The 21,439-nt window shown below is 37.4% G+C and overlaps 2 protein-coding genes across 2 annotated transcripts; both read right to left on the reverse strand.

The window, feature by feature from the left end:
- Positions 1-4,356: 4,356 nt before the first annotated feature.
- On the reverse strand, positions 4,357-9,107 carry LOC150025873 (secreted RxLR effector protein 161-like). Its single transcript, XM_090304787.1, has 4 exons — positions 8,994-9,107; positions 5,581-5,641; positions 4,640-4,698; positions 4,357-4,581 (listed from the first exon to the last, which is right to left on the reverse strand). Exons 1-4 carry the CDS (start codon positions 9,105-9,107, stop codon positions 4,357-4,359), a joined length of 459 nt encoding a protein of 152 aa, XP_090160913.1.
- An 11,083-nt stretch (positions 9,108-20,190) lies between these two features.
- Positions 20,191-20,778, reverse strand: LOC137828177 (inhibitor of trypsin and hageman factor). Its single transcript, XM_068634639.2, has 2 exons — positions 20,673-20,778; positions 20,191-20,571 (listed from the first exon to the last, which is right to left on the reverse strand). The coding sequence occupies exons 1-2, from the start codon at positions 20,689-20,691 to the stop codon at positions 20,378-20,380; spliced, it is 213 nt and encodes a 70-aa protein (XP_068490740.1). The 5' UTR covers positions 20,692-20,778; the 3' UTR covers positions 20,191-20,377.
- Between the last annotated feature and the right edge of the window lie 661 nt (positions 20,779-21,439).

The following is a 21,439-nucleotide window of genomic DNA, read 5'->3' on the forward strand; positions in this document are numbered from 1 at the left end:
TGAAGGCTTTGACCTTTTTCATTTGAGAGTATTTCAACCTCAATAAAGACCTTTGTTAAGGGAGGAAAAAAATTTTCTTTGAAGTGCTTTGAGTGTTCTTTTCTTGAATTTCACCAAAAGTGATGCAAACGTGAGGAGTGTTTAATTTGTTTTCACTAATTGTTTGTTCCTTTGTGCAAAAATTATGGGTCATTTGTCTTTAGGCGAATCTTCAAAATCGCAATCATATCACAAAGTCCACCTTTTGGGAGAACTTGTGGAGGTCAAAAAGCGACTTGTCCACAAAGACGAAAAAATAAGCCAATTAGCGAAAAGATAAGCCAATTAGAAGAAGCTCAAGCGAGGCAAAATCAAGAAAGGAGATTGGAGCCTCCAAGAGCATCTAGACCATCCATGCACTATAGGAGTCAAGAACATGATTGTCGAGTGCACACTTTTGCAAAACGGCACCATCCACCCCACCACCAACCACAACATTCTTTTGATTTTGTAAAGTTACCTTGTTTTAGTGGGTCCAATGACCTTACTTTGTATTTAGAATGGAAAGCTAAAGTTGAGCATCTCTTTAATGTGTATAAGGTCACCGAGGACCAAAAGGTTAGGTTAGCTTCCCTAGTTTTTTTCGACTATGTCATCCAATGGTGGAAACTAACTGTAATGGACATTGGGTTAAACAAGAGGTCAGTCGTGGTCTCCTGGAGTGATTTAAAGTTATGCATGCGCACGCGGTTTGTTCTTCCTCATAGGAAGGAACACTTGTTGAAGCTACAATGGCTTCATCAAGGACTTAGGACGGTAAAGGAATATTTTGAGGATTTTGAAACAACTTTGACTAAAATTAATATGCCTAATAGTGATGAGTCAAAGATAACTATGTTTGTGAGTGGTTTGAGGCGAGAAATTCGAGATGTTGTAGAAGTATATGAATACTATTCTTTAAAGAAGTTGGTTCACCTGGCCATCAAGGTGGAATCACAAATTTTGAAGAAAACAACTTTCAAAAATACTCATAGTGATGACTTCTACAAATCTTCAAGGAAGGATGCAAACAACATTTATACAAAATCTTCTCCTTCCCATTCTTCAAAAGAAATCACTACACACCAAAAAGTTTCTAAAGACCACCTTTTCACCTTTACCACTAAGTCACCAACAAAAACCTCCAATATGAAATGTTTTAAGTGTTTAGGTTTTGGGCACATTGCTGCCAACTGTCCAACTAAACGCACCAAGTTGGCAACTAACGAACAAATAAAAATAAAAACAAAAAGAGAAAATGAAAATGAAAAATCCGAGGAAAGTGATAAGGGTTTCATCTTGTTAGACCTCCCAAAAATAATTGCGCCTTCATGGTATACTTCTTCCTTCTCTTTTTCATTCCCAAGAGTTTATACTTACTTACTATCTTTCTTAAAGAATTTTAGGGATGATTTTCAAACACCTCCTAAAGGTTTCCACCTTTTAAGAGGATTTTCATCACAAAGATTTGTCATTCCCAAACATTCTTTTCAAACTTGGTCTATAAAGAGAACCCCGTCTTATACACTCCCAACACTTCAAGAACATAAGTTGAATTCACATCCCAATCCTTGCACTATCTTATATGTGAACAAACTATGTATGTTATCTGCAGGAGTTCTAAATTTGAGGTCGAATTCTCTCAAACCTGGGGAGCATGATACAAACCAAGACAACAAGAAGATGACCAAGGATGCAAACTATGAAAGGTCATCTCAACATTCAAGTGAAAACCTCACCAGAGGGAGAAATGGACAAAGACCAGAGCATCTCAAGTTCTTTCTATTGCTCTTCTTAAGAATAAAACAAGTTGTAAATAATTCTGGCTCACTTTGGGGGTCTAAATAGCAAATATAGGCTAGAATAAGGTACCTTTAGCATAATAGGGGGTGTGGGTAGCATTTTAGCTTGTTCCTAACACTTTTGAAAGGCATTTTGACCTAGTTTCTAGAAAGGACAAGCCTAGGATGCGGGTTTGACTTAATCAAGTTTTGACTTAGTCAAACCCTAAGGCTACCCATTTTTTCCCTTTTCACATCTTACCCCTTTAGCTTGTTCTCCAAAGCTCCTTCACCTATAAATAGGAGGCCTACCTAGTAAGTTGAATGAAATAGAGAAAAGTTACTCTGCACATTTTGTGTGAGATTCTAGTGAGGCTTGTTCCTCTTAGTTTTTAGTCTTATCTTGTGAGAATTTGAGAGCTCTCAAGTGGTGAGTTCCAACACTTATTTTGGAGTCATTTCATCATCCAAGTGGCGTGTTCATCATCTAAAACTCCATTTCTCATAAGCTTCATTTTCCTGCATCTTTTCCTCCCATTGTCATTCCATTCAATTCATAAATATGTTCTTGTTTTTCTTCCTTGTTTCTATTCGGTCATTTCCTTTTGTTATTGCTTTCATTGTTTAATTCCGCACCATATCTTGTCATCATCTTCATCTCATAATTGTGTTTTCCTTTTGCCTTTGTGAAATGAACTTTCACATCTACTTAACCACTTGGTTAAGTTAATGTCCAGTGTGGATTTTCCTTAGGTTTTAACTCTTATTTGCCTAAAAATCTCTATCATAAATCTAAAGTGTCACCTAAATACAATCCTAAAATCAATTCACATCAACACCCCTGCCCCCCACACAATACTTATTGTTATCGTTGTGTTGCGCTTACTAGGCCAAGCGCATGCTCGATATTCATGAGTGATATAGAGATCTAGCCAAGATCTCATGCAAGCAGCCCCACTTGACACTCATATAGGTTATTTCATCAAGTGCATGCTGCAAATCAAACAAACCTCCCATAAGGGATATGAAAATCATTAAAACATTGTTAATCGCTAAAACTCATTTAACTCATAACTTTAATCACAAAGTTTATCCTCTTAATAATGCAGTATCTAGCACTTTCACACACACCATTGGATTGGAAAAAATTGATCATAAATAAATTTTAGTGTTAGAAAAACTAAAAAGTAACCTTTTTTACCCATATGAACCTGATTCATGGGATCTTCAATCAGAAAGGTTGGGTTTCCATCACTTGTTTTTTTGCAAGTGGCTTAAGTCCCATTCCCCTCGATGTTTCTAAACTTAGTTTTCTCTCTAAGGGTGTTGATACAATCTAATTAGCCAAGAAGATGACCAAGGACACACGAGACACTTCACACTTTGATCATTCATCTCTGCATACAAGACAAGGCCCCACCAAATATCGGAAGGACCTCAACAGAAGAGGAAATGGGCATAGACCAGAGCATCAAATGTTCTTTCTTCTGGTCTTCTTACAAGACAAAATGTTCGTAAATAAATTGGGCTCACTTTGGGAGTCCAAATAGAAGATTAAGCTAGAGTAGGTTTACATAGCATAAATAGGAGTGTACTTAGCAATTTGGGCTACTAACCCACTTTTTCATGGCACATGCACCTAGGATTAGGGTTTTTAACCAGAATTCTAGAAACTAGGCTTAAAGGGCGATTTTAACCTTAGTCAAACCCCTAGGGTCGCCCCTCTCCTCTCCCATTTCTACCTCTCTCTCATCTTGCTCTCTAAGTCACTCCTTCATATATAAAGGGTGTCTCCCTCCATGTATTTACACATTGAATTTGAATAAAAAGAAACTTTGCAGGAGTGTTTAGTGAGACTTAAGAGTTCTTCTAGTGGGTCTTATCTTGAGTGTGTGAGCACTTCAAGTGGCGGCTCTTTCACCACTCATCTTGGAGTATCCCATCCTCCAAATGGCGTGATTCTTGTCCATTACCCCATAAGCTTTCTCATATTTTCTCTTTTGTTTTTTTCTTTTGTGCCCCCTTCCATGTCTTCTTTATTTTATTATGTTCTTAAATTTAGGTATTCATTTTTTCATCATCATCATCATTGTGTTAATTGCCATAACCATCTCATCATACTCACCATATTTTGTTTTTCTCTTTGCCCTTTAGAAGTGAACATTCACACTTACTTAACCACTTGGTTAAATTCGTGTCCAGTGGGGGTCTTCTTTAGGCTCTCACCTTAAATTGTTAATCTCAAAAAGCTAATAAAAAAGGGTAACCTCTAAAATGTGCCAATCAAAAATCAACTCACATAAGGTTTTGTTGAAGGATCTGCCAAATTTGGTTCTGACTTGACATTGTCAATAGAAATTGTTCCACTCTTTAGCCGTTACTTCACCAAATTATGTATCAATTGTATATGTTTGTTCTTTCCAGTGTAATTTTTATTATTAGCTATAGCTATTGTCGATTGGCAATCACAATTCATTGATACAGATGGGGTTGGTTTCATTCCTAACGGAGTGTTTGTTAAGAAGTTTTTCAACCACTCGGCTTTACTACCAGCCATTTAGACAACAACAAACTCAAATTCCAATGTTGATCTTGCAATGATAGTTTTCCTAGCTGATCCCCATGTAGATGCACCACCCCCAAGTGTAAATACATAACCACTAGTGGATTTTGTCTCATCTGAATCAGAGATCCAGTTAACATTATTGTACTCTTCTAGCACAACGGGGAATTCACTATATTCAATGGCATAATCTATTGTACCTCTCAATGGCATAATCAACTATATCATTGCATGTACCAAAAATTAGCATCTATTCCACATATAAATAGATAATGACACATTCACCATTCTCAGATCTAGAATACACACATTTATCAGCATCATTGGTAGAAAAACCTTAAATAAGTAAAACATTATCAAGTTTTTCATGCTAGTGTTTTGGTTCTTATTTCAAACCATACAAACATTTTAAAAGTTTGCATACTTTTTTTCCATTTGACCTGGAACTACACATCCTTCACAATATGAACATTGGAAGAATGTGTCCCCATCTCACAACACTAAGGATAAAATTAACCCTAATCGCTTAGAAGAGAAGCACCACCGTACAAGAACAAAAACCTAGCCGTCAACCACCAAATACCCAAAAAAACCCTAACCGATGTACCTTCTCTCCAAAATCCCAGAATAGCAAATCGTGTCTAATTTAATACCTCAAAAAATAATGAATGTTCAACTTTTGTCTTTCTTTCATGTTGGTATATGACCTTTTCAATATTTCCAATCATTGAATCCCCAATTTAGTATACTAAGTAAAGAGTAGTCATATTCGTATTTGTTTTTCTTAGAACATCATAAATAAGAGTAGTAAAAGCAAGTATGTAATCAACCTTCATCCACCAATTATCAATCAACAAGATTTCCTACACAAATTGGATATTATCCATGTTATCCTCTTTGTAAGAAGATCATTCATCACTAATAACCATATATTAGAGTCCTTTTTCCAAATTTCTAAACATTTTTAACGTGACTATGGTTGATGTAAATCTTGTTGGAGCTACAGAAAGCAACTTCAATGAATTGAAAATTGATAATCTCATGGTGTGCTCTATAATAAAGGTAGTATCATCAACAATTTGTGAGATCCAAGAACATTGTTGATAAATATCATTATTTCTTTCTGTATTTTTTGTTGCACAGATATTTCTCAATTCAAGGTGTGCATTAGATAAAGGGACCTATAAATTGAAGGTAATTCTAATTGTAAGAGCATACCCGCTGCCTCACATACATCTGCATTATCAGTTATAATTTGTACCATATTTTTCGGCACAACCTGAATAATTGCATTTCTAAGGTGTTTAGCATTAAAGTTTGTGTCCTTTATCTCATAAAAATTATCTATTGACTTTAAAAACATTGCTCCACTCTAAAAGATAGCCATAAAATATATAAGTGGTCTAATTTAAGGATCACCCCACTCATCATTAACAATTATTACACCTTTCTTATTCCATGAGTTTCGTATAGGTTGCAAAAGGTTTTCTATATAACTTCTTTCTTTTGAAAGTAAAGGATCTCTTAATTTATGATGTAATCAGTGAAATCGACGCACATGCGCCACTTCCCATTGCTTTTCTTCACCAGCACGACATTGGCCAGCCACTCAGGGTACTGGACTTCCCTGATATGGCCTGCAGCGAGGAGCTTCTGTGTTTCATCCCTGATCGTCTGCCTTCTCTCCTCGTTGAACTTCCTTCTTCTCTGTCGCACTGGTCTGACCTGGTTGTCCATTGCTAAATGGTGGCACAAGAAGTCGGGGTCGATTCCCGGCATGTCTGAAGCAGACCATGCGAAAGCATCCAAATGCCGCTCTATTACCTTGGCAATCTGGTCTTGGAGCTCAGCCTCCAAGGATCTTCCCAACTTGAATACCTTTCCCCCGATCTCCCTTTCGAGCCACTCCTCGACGGGTTTGGGTCTAGCTTCACTAGCGATCACCGCCCTGGCGATTCCCAGCTCCCTCGCTTCCTCTGGGCGGTTCCTCGCCTCTTCTTCCCGCTCGGCGTTCTCTCCCTCAGCCTCAGCATCCATCATGGCGGCGTCGTTGTGATGTAACTCACTGACCTCTTATTTTTCAGGCTATTCTCATAGCACTTCTTCGCTTCCTTCTGGTCAGATTTGATGGTGATCACCACCCCTTCCATCGATGGCAACTTCACCTTCATGTGCCTGGTTGAAGGGACAGCTCCTATTCTGTTGAGTGTTGGTCTTCCCAACAGAATGTTATATGCTGAGGGAGCATTCACGACGAGGTACTTGATTTTCTCCGTCCTCGAGCCCGCCTCATCCGTGAACGTAGTCCTTAACTCTATATACCCCCTGACCTCCACCTGATCGCCAGCGAAGCCATACAAGCACCCTCCATAGGGCCTCAGCTGGTCAAGGGGCCACTGCAGCTGTGTGAAAGTCGGCCAGAACATCACATCTGCCGAGCTTCCTTGGTCCACCAGAACCCTGTGGACCTTCCTTCCCGCCGTAACAAGCGAGATGACTATTGGATCGTTGTCATGAGGCACAACGTCCCTGAGATCTTCCCTTGTGAACGTGATGTGCACATCTGGCGAGTGGTCCTTGAACATGTCCACTGTCATCACAGACCTCGCATACTTCTTCCTCTGCGACGCGGTGCACCCACCACCCGAGAAACCTCCCGCGATGGTGTGGATCTCTCCGTGAGTGGGCATCTAGTGCTGCTGAGCCTCACCACCCGCCGGCTGGGAGCTCGACGCACCCCCCGTCCTTCTGTCCAGCAGGTAATCATTTAGGAACCCACTCTTGACCAGGTCGTCGAGCTGGTATCCTAATGCCAAACATGAGTCCACGGTGGGCGCCTGATGATCCTGCCTGTTGACCAAGACGCAAGAGCCTTGCCTCGTCAAATCTGGATCGACTTTGCGCTGTGTTAGCTTCCGTCCTTCGCTCTGATTCACCTCAAGAACCTGCAAAAAGACAGAACGGCGCCGCTGCGGCCGATCACGCTCCGACGCCCAAGTCAGCGACTGAACCACCAAATACTAAGAGAAAACTTAAGAACTCTCAGGAACCGTGCAAAATTCTCTCTCAGCGTACTCAAGTTCTCGCAAGCGTAAAAGAAGTAATCTAAAACGTGCGTACCTCAGAAGTTCGTTAGAATCTCTTATATACCTGTGCACTTTCTCTCTCCTGACAGTTACACATCTGGACACGTGGCTCGTATCCAGCTGTACACGTGTCACCATCTAGAGCATCCTTGACTTGGGCGCCACTTCTTACTCTTCAGGCTTTTGGCTAAGTTACTTATGCATGAAACAACTCAGCGCATAGCTGCCTTGGAGCGTGATCTCTTCTGCGTGGCGAGCACGGGTGCCTTCATACACACCTTCCCTGTGGTCTCGCCGACCGCCTTCATGATCTACTTCACTTGCTTCACCGTGCATGTTCAGGTAAACTGTTCCCCGACCTCAACCTCTGGCTAGCTAGGAAATGACTATCTAACGACTTCATCCTCTGCTTTGAAAGCCTAGAACAAACCTCCCTGACCCTTCGGCGATGTCCTCGTTTCGGCGATCTCTGATCACTTGGCCTCAAACCCGGTGACCGCCGGTTTAGGTATGCTAGAGATCGAAGCACGCCAACTTAAGGATTGGCAACTACACGAGCCCCCCGACTTCCTACCCTTCTGCCAGCCATGAGCCCTGCTTAACACGCCTACATAATAGCTTACTGCCACGTCATCACTTCCGACTACCTGGGCGGTACAGTGAGTAAGAAGGATACCATAGACCAACATTGGTAGTTCCTTTGAGATATTTGAGAATTCTTTTGGCAACCTTGAAGTGAGATTCCTTTGGATTTGCTTGATATCTTGCACAAAGACATACGGCAAACATGATATCCAGTCTACTTCCTGTGAGATAGAGTAAAGAACCAATTAAGCCTCTATATTTTGTTTGATCTACCCCTTTTCCAGCAGCATCTGCATCCATATAACAGCTTGAAGGCATAGGTGTGCTAGCTTCCTTGCAACTCTCCATCTCAAATTTCTTGAGGATTTCTTTGCAATACTTTGATTGACATAAGAAAATCCCATCCTTTGATTGTTTAACCTACAGCCCAAGAAAGAAGGAAAGCTCTCCCATCATGGACAATTCAAACTCACCTTGCATTGCAGCAACAAACTCCTCACACAAACTATCTTTGGTAGCACCAAAATTGATGTCATCAACATAGATTTGGACCAAAATAATTTCAGAATTTGCTTTCTTGATGAAAAGAGTTTTGTCAATCATTCCTCTTTCATAGCCATGAGATAAAAGGAAGTTGTTAAGCCTCTCATACCACTGCCTTGGAGCTTGCTTAAGCCCATACAAAGCCTTTTTCAACTTAAAAACATAATTGGGATGTTGATGATCCTCAAAACCCGGTGGTTGCTCAACATATACTTTTTCATTGATGAAACCATTGAGAAAAGCACTCTTCACATCCATTTAAAAGAGTTTGAATCCACTCATACAAGCAAAGGCCAGCAGCAACCTCACAGCTTCCAACCTTGCAACAGGGGCAAAGGTTTCACCATAGTCAATTCCTTCCTCTTGATTGTAGCCTTTGGCAACTAGTCTTGCCTTGTTTCTAGTAATTACTCCAACCTCATCTAGCTTGTTTCTGAATACCCATTTAGATCCAATGACATTCATCTCATCTGTCTTGGGGACAAGAAACCATACATCATTTTTAGCAAATTGATTCAGCTCTTCATGCATTGCATCCACCCATTTTTCATCTTTAAGAGCTTCTTCAATAGACTTTGGTTCAACTTGAGAGACAAAAGCAGTGTGCCTGCAGAAGTTTGAGATAGAGCTACGTGTAGAAACACCCTCCTTTATTTGCCCAATGATGTTCTCCACTGACAGATCCTTTGGTATCATCCATTCCTTAGGCAACTCATCTTGCTACAGAATTTCTACCGGTTGTTTCGATGAATCAATCGGTTGTTCTTCTGGACAGCAATCCAGTTTCTGCATAATGATGTTCTGTTCATCCTCTTCAGTTTTGATTTGTGAGGGATTCATGACTTTGTGATCAACTTCATCAAATACCACATGAACAAATTCTTCTACAATCATGAGCCTCTTGTTGTAGACTCTATAAGCATGATTGTTTGATGGATAACCAATGAAAATGCCTTTGTCCGCTTTTTCATCAAACTTTCCCAGATTTTCTTTCCCATTATTTAGAACAAAACAGCTACATCCAAACACTCTTAGGTGATTAATGTTTGGCTTCCTTCCATTGAAGAGTTCATAGGGTGTTTTCTTTAAGATTGGCCTTATTAGCACTTTATTCAACACATAGCAAGAGGTGCTAACAACATCAGCCCAAAAGTACTTGGGTAGGCAGGACTCACTTAGCATGGTTCTTGTTAATTACTCTAGAGATCTGTTCTTTCTTTCCACTTCCCCATTCTGTTGAAGGGTTCTTGGTGCAGAAAAATTGTGCAAGATCCCAGTTTTCTCACAAAATTTGTTGAATTACTCATTTTGGAATTCCCATCCATGATCACTTCTTATTGAACCAATACTGCAATTTCTTGTGTTTTGTAAGGCTCTTGCAAGCTTCTTGAAAGCAGAGAAAGCATCACTCTTTGATTCCAAGAAGAGTGTCCATGTGTACCTAGAAAAATCATCCACAATAACAAGAGCATAATAGTTGCCACCAAGACTCATGGTTCTTGAAGGGCCAAACAAATCCATGTGGAGCAACTCAAGGGATCTTGAAGAAGAAACAACATTTTTAAGTTTGAAGGAATTTTTAACTTGTTTCCCCTTTTGACATGCTTCACATATGTAGTCCTTCTCAAACTTGAGCTTGGGCAACCCAATCACAAGATCTTTTGAGATTAATTTGTTTAAGTGAATCATGTGAATGTGAGCAATTCTTCTATGCCATAACCAAGATTCATCATGCTTAGAAAGAAGACAACCAATAGAACAAGGAGAAGAAATACCTAAGAGATAAACATTGTTGATTCTCTTACCAATCAACATTACCCTTTTGTCTTGAAGATGACTTGATAGCCTTTGTGACACAGTTGGCTAATGCTAAGCAAGTTGTGTTTTAGTCCCTCCACATACAAGACATCATGAATAAGCAAGATACTATTGTCTCCTATAGAGCCTCTTCCAAGAATTCTTCCTTTGTTGTCTCCATATGTTACATGTTTGAAGATGATGCTCACAAACTTAGATTTATCTCCTGTCATGTGTTTTGAGCAGCCACTGTCCAGATACCACTACTACATGTTTTCCATCAATTTTCCCTACAAAAGACAATTTCAAGTACAAAGATTTGGTCCCCTTACAAATGTGGGTCCTTTTGATTTACATTCATTACTGGGAATTCTGGAATCTTTAGGAATCCATCTCATAATGCCTTTAGGAACATAATATTTCCTAATTTTACAAAATCTGACTGAATGACCTCTTTTCATGCAGTAGAAACATGTAACAATCGGTTGTTTCGATTTAACAATCGGTTGTTTTTCTAACAATTTTGAAAATGACTTTGAAAACTTATCTTGCTTGTTTTGTGGATTAAAACCTAATCCTGCTTTTCTAAAAACATAATTTTGAGATGCCAAGACATTCTCAAAGTTGGATTTACCCTTTGAAATTTTATCCACAGTTCTTACAAGATAATGAATTTTATTTTCAAGATTTTCACAATTTTCACAAACAAGAGAGTCACACTTGCAAAAAGAGTTTTTGTAAAGAATTTCAAGATTTTCAAAATCTGTTTTTGAATTTTCCAACTCTTCTTCCAGTGTTTTAACTCTGTTTTCAAGCCAGTTGTTCATTCCCTTCAACCGGTTATTCAAGAGAGTCAATCGGTTAGCTTCTTCATGAGTTTCTTTAAAGGCTTGAAGTAATTGACTATAGTTTTCAGCATTTAAAGAAGCTGAAGAACTTACAATACTTTCACTGCTTGAATCATCCTTCTTTTTGGCCATAAAACACGGATTGAGACCTTTTTTATTTTGCCTCCTTTTTCTTCTTGCTTGACTTTTTGTCTTTTCTTTCTTTATTTCAGTGATACTCTCATGAGTTGCTTTAAGTGTATCCCACATCTCCTTAGCAGATTCACATTCTGAGATCCTGAAAAATTCTTTAGAATCCAAAGCAGAGGTTATGATATTCTTGGCAATGCAATCAAACTTGGCCTTTTCACTTTCTTCATTAGTCCATTGGGGCAAGGTTTTCTAGTAAAAGATTCAGCCTTTTCAATTTTAGGAATGAAAAGACCATTTTCAATTGCATCCCAAATTCCTTGATCAAGAGATTCAACACAGATTTTCATTTTAGCTTTCCAATACTTGTAATTCAAACCACAAAACAAAGGTGGTTTGTTAATTAGAGCACCCTCCTCAAAAGGTAGTTTTCCAGCCATAGAAAAAAGATTTTAGGATTAAACTTGAATATTTTTCAAGTACCAAACTCTTGATGTCAATTGTTAGAATATATGGCCTTAAACGAGAGGGGGGTGAATTGTTTAAGAGAGGTTTTTGAAATCTTTTTAAAGTTTAACAAAATTCTTTGTATGAATCCAGAACAGAAATCAAGTTAGCCAAGAACAAGATCAATAAAACAGCAAAGCAGTAGAAAAACAATCGGTTGTTCTGCGAAACAATCGGTTATTTATACCAGTAAAGCTAAAAACAGAATGTAAATGAGTTTAAGGCTAAGAGAAAGATACACCAATAGTTGATACAGATTACAACACACAATCCACCAAAGCAGTGACCTTGAACCCTTCAAGAAACGCACTCACTTTGGCAAATCACACACCAAGAGTATTGATCTCGATCCCCTCAAGAGTACACAACACTCCTTGGCAACACAACACCAGAAATACAGAAGGTTAAGAAGAGATCACACTTGTTTACAGAACAAACTAAAATCAATACAAATGCAATCCTATTCCACTCTCTTAGAGGACCCAAAGCTTTGATGTGAATGTTCAAATCTTGAATCAACTCTTTCACAACTGAAAAACTCAAATCTGTTTCTCTTGTCTGTTTGAAAACATAAACAAACTATTTATATTTTCCAAAGATTTGTCAAAGCATTTAATGAAGGAGCGTATTCAGTTGGAAATCATTTAAAGCACATTCAACCACCAAAACAGAATTCAGTTGGACCCAAAGATTTTCTCTTCCTTTGGTGAAATTTGAAAGTGTTTTTAACAAATATTCAACCTGTTTTTCCAGCTTCTTACAATTATCACAGGTTTTTATTGATGCATGCAAACAAGTTAATTCAAGGCTGACCAATTCAGTTTTAGCTTTGTGCAGCTCTTCTTCAAGAGCTTTGACCTTAGGTTCAAGTACCCTATTTACTCTATTCAATTTGTTACAAATTACAGCTAATATGTTTGCTTCATCATGTGTTTCCTTAAATGCAATTAACAGCTGATCATAATTTTCAGAATCAGTAGAAAAATCACTTACTGAATCAGAGTTATATTCTTCCTCATTCACCATAAAGCACAGATTTGCTTCCTCACTTTCGGTTGAGGAATTACTAGATGAGGATACATCATTTTCTTCCCATGAGATGTATGCTCTTTTGCCTTTGCTTCTTTCACTCTTCTTGCTTGCTGATTTTTCCTTGTTTTGATTGTTTGGACAATCAACCTTTATATGTCCTAGTTTACCACATCCAAAACAAGTGTAATTGGAAGAATTTGAATCATTGGGTTTAGAGTACCTCTTTCTTTGTTGAGTTCTGCACGGTTTTTCTTTCTAAGAAACCTGCTGAATTTTCTGGTGAGCAGACTCAAAGTCTCATCATGTTCAGGATCATCTTCTTCCTCACTTGTATCATGTTCCATGGTAGTTTTCAAGGCAATTCCTTTGGCTTTCTTCTCCACAGTTTCTTGTTCTTTCAATCTTTTCAGCTCTATTTCATGCTCCATCAGCTTTCCAAAAAGTGCAGCAGTGGACATCTTGGATAAATCTCTGGATTCTGAGATTGTTGTTACCTTAGGCTGCCAGCTCCTATCAAGGCATTTTAGCACCTTTCTGTTGAGCTCTTCCTTGTCAAAGACTTTACCAAGGCCAGTGAGGTGATTTACAATATATGTAAATCGTTTCTGCACATCTGCAATACTTTCTTCTGATTGCATTCTGAACAGTTCGTACTCTTGAATTAGTGAGTGCTTTCTTTCCCGTTTCACATCATCAGTCCCTTCATGAGTTACCTCTAGTACCTCCCACATCTCCTGATGTGAATGCAATAGCAAGAATACATGATTCTTTGACATTCTTAGGAACAACTTGAGTTGGTCATGAATTGGCACTTTAATTAGAATTGGATCAATGTTCTAATTCAAGAACTCACCAAGACTTTGCACCGAACCAAAGCTCACATGGAAGTCCATGTATTGTCAAATTGAATCAATCAACAAGACTTGAAGAACAACAATTGAAAACCGAACAGAATTGAAAGATATAACCTATGCACCGAACAGAATTGCAAATTACAGCAAGGTACCGAATAGAATTTGATGAACAAGTAAAACTAGAACATGATTCATGAAGAAGAAACAAAGCTTGAGAATAGAAAATTTATGGAGATGGAAGGAGAGGTGAGTGATCACGCCACTTAGAGTGTGGATACTCCAAGATTAGTGAGCTGCCGCCACTTGAGGTTCACCATAGACACCCAAGATAAGACTTGATGAAGGCACCAAAGCTCTTCCAATTTCTCTCTCAAATTGAGTAGAGTTTTCTTACTACAATTTCCAAATCTGATTTGTACAAGGGCAGCACCTATATTTATAGCCTATAAGGTGCTGAAATGCAAAGTTAACCAAATGAAAATGTGCCCCTAAATGACATTCAAATTCGGCGCCAACTAGTGCATGAAGGAAGTGTGACTTTCCTAGTTTGGCACCTCCTAACTCATATCTACACTCCCCCTAGCATCCCTTACTAAGTTCACACCCCCCTAAGCTTCTACTATTTCTAAACTAAAAACTAAAGATGCTTTTACAAAAGAGGTTTCTTATGTTTCCCTCTAAGCACCTTCCTAAAGATTATTCTATATATTTTCTACTAAAGAGAGATATTCAAAATGAAGCCTATTATTTGAGAGTTTGTAGACTTCTTTATCTTTAGGCTTGATTTTCTCTTTGACTTCTTTTAATTTGTGAGAAGACTAGAAGGAAGAACTTCAAATGTGTAGGTGAAAATCCGCTTCCCTCATCAATAAAATCCTCTCCTATTGGATATCCATCATCTCCTTAGCTGAGTTGCATTGAGAGACTCTAAAGAACTCATCCATATTCAGTGCAGAGGTGATGATATTCTTGGCTAAGGAATCATATTGGGCCTTCTTCTTCTCGGTTTCACTCCATTCAGACCAAGGCTTTTTTATTGTTTCATCTTTGACAACCTGCATAGGTATAAAAGGTCCACTGACCACTGCATCCCAAATCCCCATGTCAATAGACTCCATAAAGATTTTCATCCTGATTTTCCAGAAAGCATAGTTAACACCACCAAACATAGGAGGTCTATTAATAGACGCACCTTCAGCAAAAGGCATTTTAAACTCAGACATCATGCATACACTTGAGCAAAATACAAGCCCTAGCTCTTGATACCAATTGTTAGAGTTAAGCAGTGTCTAAGATCAAGAGGGGAGGGGTGAATTGAGCTTATCAATTTTCGCAAACAATCTAATTTACTATGTAACAGAGGTGAAAAGAACAGATTGATATTAAAAGGAACAAATTGTTTTTACAGATGAATCTGACACAATTAAAACAAGATCAGCACAGTTTAGATCAACCAGCAACAATATCAGAACCAAATTGATTAACCTTCACTGTTTATAAAGTTGCAGTTTAAGGTACAGAATTAATCAATTTTTAATTAACATAAGGCATCTAGAGTAATGAACCAAATGTCACAGCTTAGTTAAAGAAACCAGTTTACTCTTCTTATCTTATTACAGATTCACACAGCAGCTTGATTTATGATTGGAGGATCGATTGACAAGTTAGAACAACAGATCTAACCAGGTCCAGAATTAACAGATTTAGTTTTAATATAACAGATTCCTTTCTTGACAGATTATGTGAAATTACAGAATTAAGTGCAGGGATGAGAGAGGAACCACACAAGAATTTTTATACTGGTTCACTCATCAAGAGCTACGTCCAGTTCACCTCACTCCAAGGTGTAATCCACTAAAAACTGATACAATCAATTACAAACACACAGCAGTTCTTGAACCCTTCAAGAACCTCAACTATCAAGGCTGAAAAACACTATTCCAGCATACCTTGCACTCCAAAAACCCTATCTAGAGTGACTAACGCTCAAAACCCATACAAGAAGGAATAAGGAAAAGATTACACCTGAAACAATGTTGCAAGAACATAAACCAGTTGTTCTATTTGCTCCAAGACAGTACCAGCACCTAAATCCAGCACAAGGTTCTTCAAGAACAAGCTCACATGTATTTCACTTTTGAAAAACCTTTGCAAAACCTTTTCAATTCACTTTCTCACACACAAAATATTGTATCTTTGTTAAAACTGTGATTGTTCAGCATCCCTTTATGTGAGAAGGGCATTTTATTTTATAGAGAACAGTTTCTAACCACTTTTAAAAAACAGTTACAAAGCAGTTAGCAAAACAACAGATTGATTTTGGAAAACAACAGGTTAAACGATGATAAAGCTGCCAGCTCAGCTTAACTGAAATAACAGACTGAGTTGTACCTTTGGTGCCCTAACAGAATTTCGAAAAGCCTTTAACAGAGAAGAAATAAACCGATTGCTTCTCAATAAAACAGATTTATTTTTGTACTGAATCAAACCATTTAAGAAAACTTTCAAAAGCTTTTCCAAAACCGTTTAACCACATCATGAGCTTGATCTTACTACCTTGATTTGGCATCTAGGATGGGTCATGCAGCAAAAGGCAACCTTGAATACACACAACCTTAAAGGACGAGATCATCTAAGACATACAACAACCTACAAAGCAACCTAGCTAACATCTACATCAAACACACTAAGACTAGATAGAGATGAGCTTCATCCATCTTCAACACTAAGAGTAAAACAACCGGTTGATTCAACAAAACAACAGGTTGTTTTTCACTTAGTTGGAAAAACACTTTATTTCAAAAAGGATTTAAAACACATTAGCTTTATATTCAACAAAGGAGTGGATTACATATAAAACTACCCAGATCCCTCCCAAAACACAACAGCAACACAGCCTTGCATCAAACACAAAGGATTTGGATTCTTCAAAGCACTTGATCACTCTTGATCAACAGAAATATCAAGGGATGAATTAGGCGCAGAACATTTAGTGGTCATAGGTTCAGGAAAAGGCTCAATCGATATGGGTTTGGTAATGGGCTCACTGGGCGAAGTTGGTGAAGTCGATTGTAAGTTCGGTAGTATGATAGGAAATGTAGAACTTTGATGGTCTAAGTCAAGGACCAAATTTGGTAGGAGAGAAAAGTGAGAGTGTAATTTTGTTTCATGAAAAGGAAAAATGGTTTTGTGAAAAACAATGTCCTTACTGGGAAAAATAGTGTTGTCTTCAAGATCATATAATTTGTAGCCTTTATGATTAGGTGGATGTCCAATAAAGACGCACTGTCGAGCGCAGGGATTAAACTTGTGTTTGGGATGATTCATGTTGCATAACATAGGCTGCCAAAAATACGTAAATGTGTAACAAATGAAACATGGTTGTATGCTAGTTGAAAGAGTGTTTTATTTGATAGAATGGGGGAAGGTAAGCAGTTAATGAGGTAAACCGTGATTAAAACACAATCTCCCAAAAACGAATAGGTAAATTATACTGATAAAGAAGAGATCATGCAAGTGTAAGGATATGATGGTTTTTGCGCTCAGTCACCCCATTTTATTGAGGGATATAGACACGTGTATGTTGTCATTCAATGTCATGATCAATAAAAATTGACGCATGGAAAGAAATTTCGTATCATTATCTGTTTGGACGGCTTTAACACGGATATGGAATTGTGTATATGCAAATGTTATGAAAGAGTGCAGTAGACACTGAGTATCTAATTTTTCTTGCATAAAAAAACCCAATTGCATCTAGTGAAATCATCGACAATGGTTAAAAAAATTGTGCATTTAAATAAGTAGGTGATTTATGAGAACCCCAAATATCACAATGTGACAAATCAAATGGATGTTATGTATTTATTGCACTAGAAGTAAAAGGCAGTCTTGCTTGTTTAGTAATGGGACAAATATTGCAGTTATTATGAGTAGACGTATTGAAAGAAAATAATAAAAATTTCAATTTTAAACGGGATGAAGACGAATGGCAAAATCTCATATGCTAGAGATTCGTGTTGTTGGAAACATGAAAAGAGTCGAACAATTTTTTGAAAGGTTTCATGTAATAAAAACCACCTCACTGTTCACCCAAGCCAATTATCCTCCCCGTAATCAGATCCTGCAAGATACAACCATTTGGAAGTAAGACAACACAACAATTTAGAGCTTTAGTGAGTTTACTTGCTGAAATAAGATTTAAATTTAAAGAAGGGACATATAAAGTATGTTATAATTTGATATCCCTATTAAATTGGATGGTCCCTTTGGACGTGATTGGGGTCGTTGATCCTGTAGGAAGGTTTACCAAAGAAATTGATGATGGAGTTGAATTAATAAATAATTTTGGATTTAAAACAATATGATCAGTTGCCCCACTGTCCAAAATCCATGGTTTTGTGAAGACAAAATTTACTAAAGTATTAAAGTTCATGAGAAAACTCGTCCAAAAGGCTCTTGATTTTTATGTAATATGACAAAACAGACATAGTACCTTGAGTATTGTGGCAATGGTCTTTTGTGTCTGAAAAATTGCAGGCGCGTTCTTTTGTGAGAACGGATCTTTCAAATCTTGCCAAACCTAGTGTGTTGATTTCGTGTGTATGATGCCTTTGGCCAAATATGATTCAACATAATGAGTTAACCATGAAAGAAGCATACTATTGCATTGATTCCATATAGCGTATTTTGTCGGTTGCTTGGTCTCTGAAGGAGCACTGATTGTGCCATCAATGAACCCTGTTTTGTTCTTGGCTATGAGGACATGAGTCATTGATTTGCTCCACATTGGGTAGTTCGAGTCATTCAATTTCTTGGACAAGTAAGTATCCGATTGATCTAATCAATGTGCGTAGTATGTATTTGATGTATAAGAAGTGGACTTTAAGCCTAAATCACCTCATAAAATTGGCTTATAAGGTGAGATTTGCACCCACTTATAAATTATGAAATGTCCTAATCTCTAGTCGATATAGGATCTCCAACATACACCCCTCACGTCGAGGCTACCAGCGTGGGATTATATATTATGGGTGGTCCGATAACAGCCCGATAGCAGGGTGGTCTGATAAACTCAACATACACTCGCTAGAATAGGTTATTAATGGCTATGATACCATATTAAATATTATGGAAATGATATTTATGTATATTCATTCAACACATACCTACTGTTTATATACAATCAGATTTAAGATGTGTCTCAAACTATTACTTTATTTTTACTACATATATTATACAACACTTTCTATACACGAAAAATATAATAATTCTAATATTAAATAATTAATTACATGATCCAAGTAAAGTAGTCCAAATATCATTCAAGAGGTGCTATACCGTTTAACGATGTGTCGTCCAATTATTTGGTAATTTTATAATCTTTTAATTTAAAAGCTACTTTAAATTGAACTTAATAAATCGTGCATGTTTTGATACTAAATTTCGAAATCAAAATTGCGAAAAATAAAAGAGAGAAAAAATTATATTAATTTTCTGGAAAAAAAAAAGTTTTTTTTTAGTTGCTTGGGAATGATAGGGACAAAATTTAAAGTGCAATAATATCAACTCAATATGGCTGGGTTGCCTTTGTAAGGAGTGCTGAATGGTGCACTTGGAGGTGCGGTATGGCGCACATCGAGGTGTTGATATGCTGCCAAAGCTGGTAATTGGTGTGCTGGTTGGTAAATTCAGCAAGGGCGCATTAGGTGTAGTTTTGTTAACCTGTGCTAGTATGGATGGCTGGACCACAGGTAGTTTTGCAATCCAGATACGGAGCTGCTGGTTTTTTTTTGTTATGTTACTGATGTGGATCTCTAGTGATTGGGGGATTGTGGTTTGTTTTTCTTGTAGTTATGTTTGACAGCAATTTGAGGTTGTTATTTCTGATTTCTACAAGAGTTTGAAACACTCCTGAATTATTCTTTTGATTTATTTAATTTTTTCTGATAAAAAAAAATATCTCTTCAATATTTTATTTTTTTTCTTCTTTGATAAAAAAATATATATCTACTCAATATATTTCTCTTTATCTTGTTGTTTTATCTAATATCTACCAAATAAATACATCTGTCTTTCCTACATTTAAGAACTCATTATTTATGCCAAAAGGAAAGGACGGTCAGATCTGATATTTAACACTGTGAAAATACACCATTTAATATACTTTTTAAGTATGTGATGATAACACAATATTGTAGTTTTAACTCAACCTCTACCTTAATTTAAGAGTTATATAATTAGTACAACACTTTTTTTATATATTTTTTTCCATCACATCCATTATCTCTCTTTATTCTCATAATTTATTTTGTGTATAAAAAACTATACAAAGTTATGTACAAAAATAACTTCTTTAAATTATATCAAAGATGACCCCCTGGTTTCATCCACCGACAAATTATAATAATAATAATATAATAAATTTACATACAGAAGATCATTACATTTTTATGAAAACAACAAGTTTATTATGAAATTTCCCTGTCCTTTATGAAAAGAACAAACGTACACAAGGCAACCCTAATGGGTTTACAATATTAATCTTTTGACATCCTGAAACTTTATTCTGAAATAAAAGAAAAATAAAACTATAAATGATTAAAATTTGTAATTTAAAGTCTAGATCCAGATTCTATCCAATGTGGGGAACTTGTTTGACAATTCCATCTTTGTTAATCCAAACCCAAACCCTATCACATCGAAAGTCAAAAGGAACAGAAGATCCTTCTGCCACGATTTGAGCATTCACCAAAGGGTTTTCCCTCTCAATTGTAGCCTCTGCCACTTTCCCTTCCACACCCACCAGTTCAGGCCATGAACTCTTACCTGCATAACAACCCAAACCCTCACTTAACCACAACAATTCATTACTATTAAATTACTATAACTATATATAGATCTTACAAACATATCAACATAATCCTTACCTTTGCAATCCTCAGACATCTTAGCTTTTTTATAATTATCTGTTTGTGACGTTTTGATTCTAACTCAGTTTGTGAGGGGGTATTTATAGTTTTTATTCTGTGGCTAGCTCATGGTTCGTGCATGTTAAAGACGTACTTTGTCAAAACTTATAATATCACACCATCACAATTCAATATATGCTGCTCAACTATTTTCAACTCAATCCATTTCACATTTAAATTCATGATGCATCCTTACTATCCAAAGATAACAACAACCTATTACTAGATTGAGAAGTTGAATTTGTAGTTCAATACATACATAGATTCACACAAACTACCTATTTCAATACGAGAAGTATAAATAAATAATAATATATACAAAGTCAGAGTCGGTGTGAAAGGTTTTACCAATTCATCCTCTCTCTCTATTCTCTCTGATCTCTCTCTCTCTCTCTCTCTCTCTCTCTCTCTCTCTCTCTCTCCTCTAATCTCTCTCTCTCTCTCTCTCTCTCTCTCGCAACTTTGTCTTTTGCAGGTTCTTGAGGTGAATCAAGGTGAAGGACGGAGGCTAGTGTGGAGCAAAGCCGATCCAGAGGAAGATACCTTTGACGAGGCGTGCCTCTTGCGTTCTGGTCAATAGGCAGGATCATCAGGCGCCCACCGTGGGGCCGTGTAAAACTTGTTCCCATCCACAGCGTGAGTTCTTGGAGTTTCTGTAGTTTCTGTGTGGTTGTGTGCTGGTGCAACCATTTTCCACCGTTCGTTCGAGTTTTGTTCGGTGAATT

The sequence above is a fragment of the Phaseolus vulgaris genome, chromosome 7 (genome assembly GCF_051622355.1).
Source record: "Phaseolus vulgaris cultivar YP4 chromosome 7, ASM5162235v1, whole genome shotgun sequence".
NCBI lineage: Eukaryota > Viridiplantae > Streptophyta > Magnoliopsida > Fabales > Fabaceae > Phaseolus > Phaseolus vulgaris.

Bases quoted from the DNA above. Each gene is read 5' to 3' on its own strand.
- LOC150025873 (XM_090304787.1), bottom strand. From the start codon at position 9,107: ATGCATGAAGAGCTGAATCAATTTGCTAAAAATGATGTATGGTTTCTT. The intron at 5,642-8,993 runs GTTGGAGTAATT...GCAATTATTCAG, and splicing joins TCAGAAACAAGCTAGATGAG to GTTGTGCCGAAAAATATGGT. The intron at 4,699-5,580 runs GTATGCTCTTAC...TACTTATTTAAG, and splicing joins AGATGTATGTGAGGCAGCGG to GTTTTTCTACCAATGATGCT.